Source organism: Trichechus manatus, unplaced genomic scaffold (assembly GCF_000243295.1).
Source record: "Trichechus manatus latirostris isolate Lorelei unplaced genomic scaffold, TriManLat1.0 scaffold00153, whole genome shotgun sequence".
NCBI lineage: Eukaryota > Metazoa > Chordata > Mammalia > Sirenia > Trichechidae > Trichechus > Trichechus manatus.
The window spans coordinates 3652435-3653585 of NW_004444089.1; the positions used below are offsets into that span (position 1 = coordinate 3652435).

The 1151-nt window shown below is 40.9% G+C and overlaps 2 protein-coding genes across 7 annotated transcripts in view; both read right to left on the reverse strand.

Annotated features, from left to right (window-relative positions):
* The window catches only part of LOC111818982 (uncharacterized), a 61351-nt gene extending 60275 nt beyond the window's left edge, over positions 1-1076 (reverse strand). For 4 of the 5 annotated variants that reach the window (XR_002825577.1, XM_023740341.1, XM_023740342.1 and 1 more), the window contains exon 1: positions 170-292. Coding sequence is in view for 4 of the 5 variants with exons in the window: in XM_023740341.1 (XP_023596109.1) it covers positions 170-276 (107 nt within the window). In the remaining variant the exon portion in view is untranslated. Of the gene's footprint in view, positions 1-169 lie in introns of all 5 variants that reach the window. The other variant, XM_023740340.1, reaches the window with a different exon arrangement.
* Positions 213-1151, reverse strand: part of LOC101352921 (NEDD4 binding protein 2 like 2) — a 19225-nt gene continuing 18286 nt past the window's right edge. For both annotated transcript variants that reach the window (XM_023740347.1, XM_023740346.1), the window contains one exon: positions 213-316. Coding sequence is in view for 1 of the 2 variants with exons in the window: in XM_023740346.1 (XP_023596114.1) it covers positions 308-316 (9 nt within the window). In the remaining variant the exon portion in view is untranslated. The remainder of the gene's footprint in view (positions 317-1151) is intronic.

Below are 1151 nucleotides of genomic sequence, written 5' to 3' on the forward strand. Positions count from 1 at the left end.
TCCTTTGTGTGGCAATGTGGTCTTTTTATTTGAGACTAGTTAGATGTTTCAGGACGGGCTCACTGATTTTTTTTTAAGGGCAAGCAACAAATGTGTCAGCTGAAAACAGCCCACTTAACAATCATTTGTGACATCGATGTGACCGTGTGAGCCGAGAGGCCCTCCCCACCTCTGTCTCCACTGTGGAGGAGGAGGTCTCTGTGTGCTTTTGTGCGACGGTTCCACCGAATTCATTACAATCGAGATGGACATTTGGTATTCGTAACGCTCCAACATCTGAGCAATCTTCTTCCGGGACACGCCGTGCTTATTCCTCCTACCGAAACAGAAAAGGACCTTCAATCTTTTCTTTAGAGTGTGCAGACTCAGAGATAAACCACGTTAGAGCAACAGAATGCAGACTCTAAGACACGTTTTTGCAAACAAACACTAGAAGATATAGTTAATTTACCCACATTTTGTACAAAACAATCTATACTGGCCCTCTCAAAGCTATTAACAATATTTTGAAAAGGTCCAAGGACACCATAAGCCACAATGAAATGCTAATCCATTAGGCCCCTTTCACAGAAACACTTACTCACTGAACAGAAGAGTATATATCCATCCCCACCCCTTTTTTTAAACAAAATAAAAGATTATGAGATACTGTTTTGAGAATTATAGAATAATGGAATGGACTTCCAGGACTTAACAAAAATCAATATAAAATATCACTTTTTAAAAGTAATTTTAGGATAGCTCCTGTAGCATTTAAAAAATGTATTATTAGCACTACTAAATTATTATTATAGAGACACACAACAATATGGACATATCTCGCAAACACTGCGGAGTGAAAGAAACTCGACACAAAGTTAAGTTACGACATTTGACATGAAGTCTGAAAAGGTGCAAATTTAAACAACGGTGTTAAGGTGAAAGATGTTCTGGTAAAAGTTTAAAGCAAGGAAGTGACAGTGATCGTTGCTGTTGTGTGCTGTCGAGTCTATTCGACTCACAGCAATCCCATGTGACAGAGCAGAACTGCCCCATAGGGCTTCCTAGGCTGTCATCTTTACGGGAGCAGATCGCCAGGTCTTTTCTCCCATGGAGCGGCCTATGGGTTCCAACTGCTGACCTTTTGGTTAGCAGCCGAGCGCTTAACCACC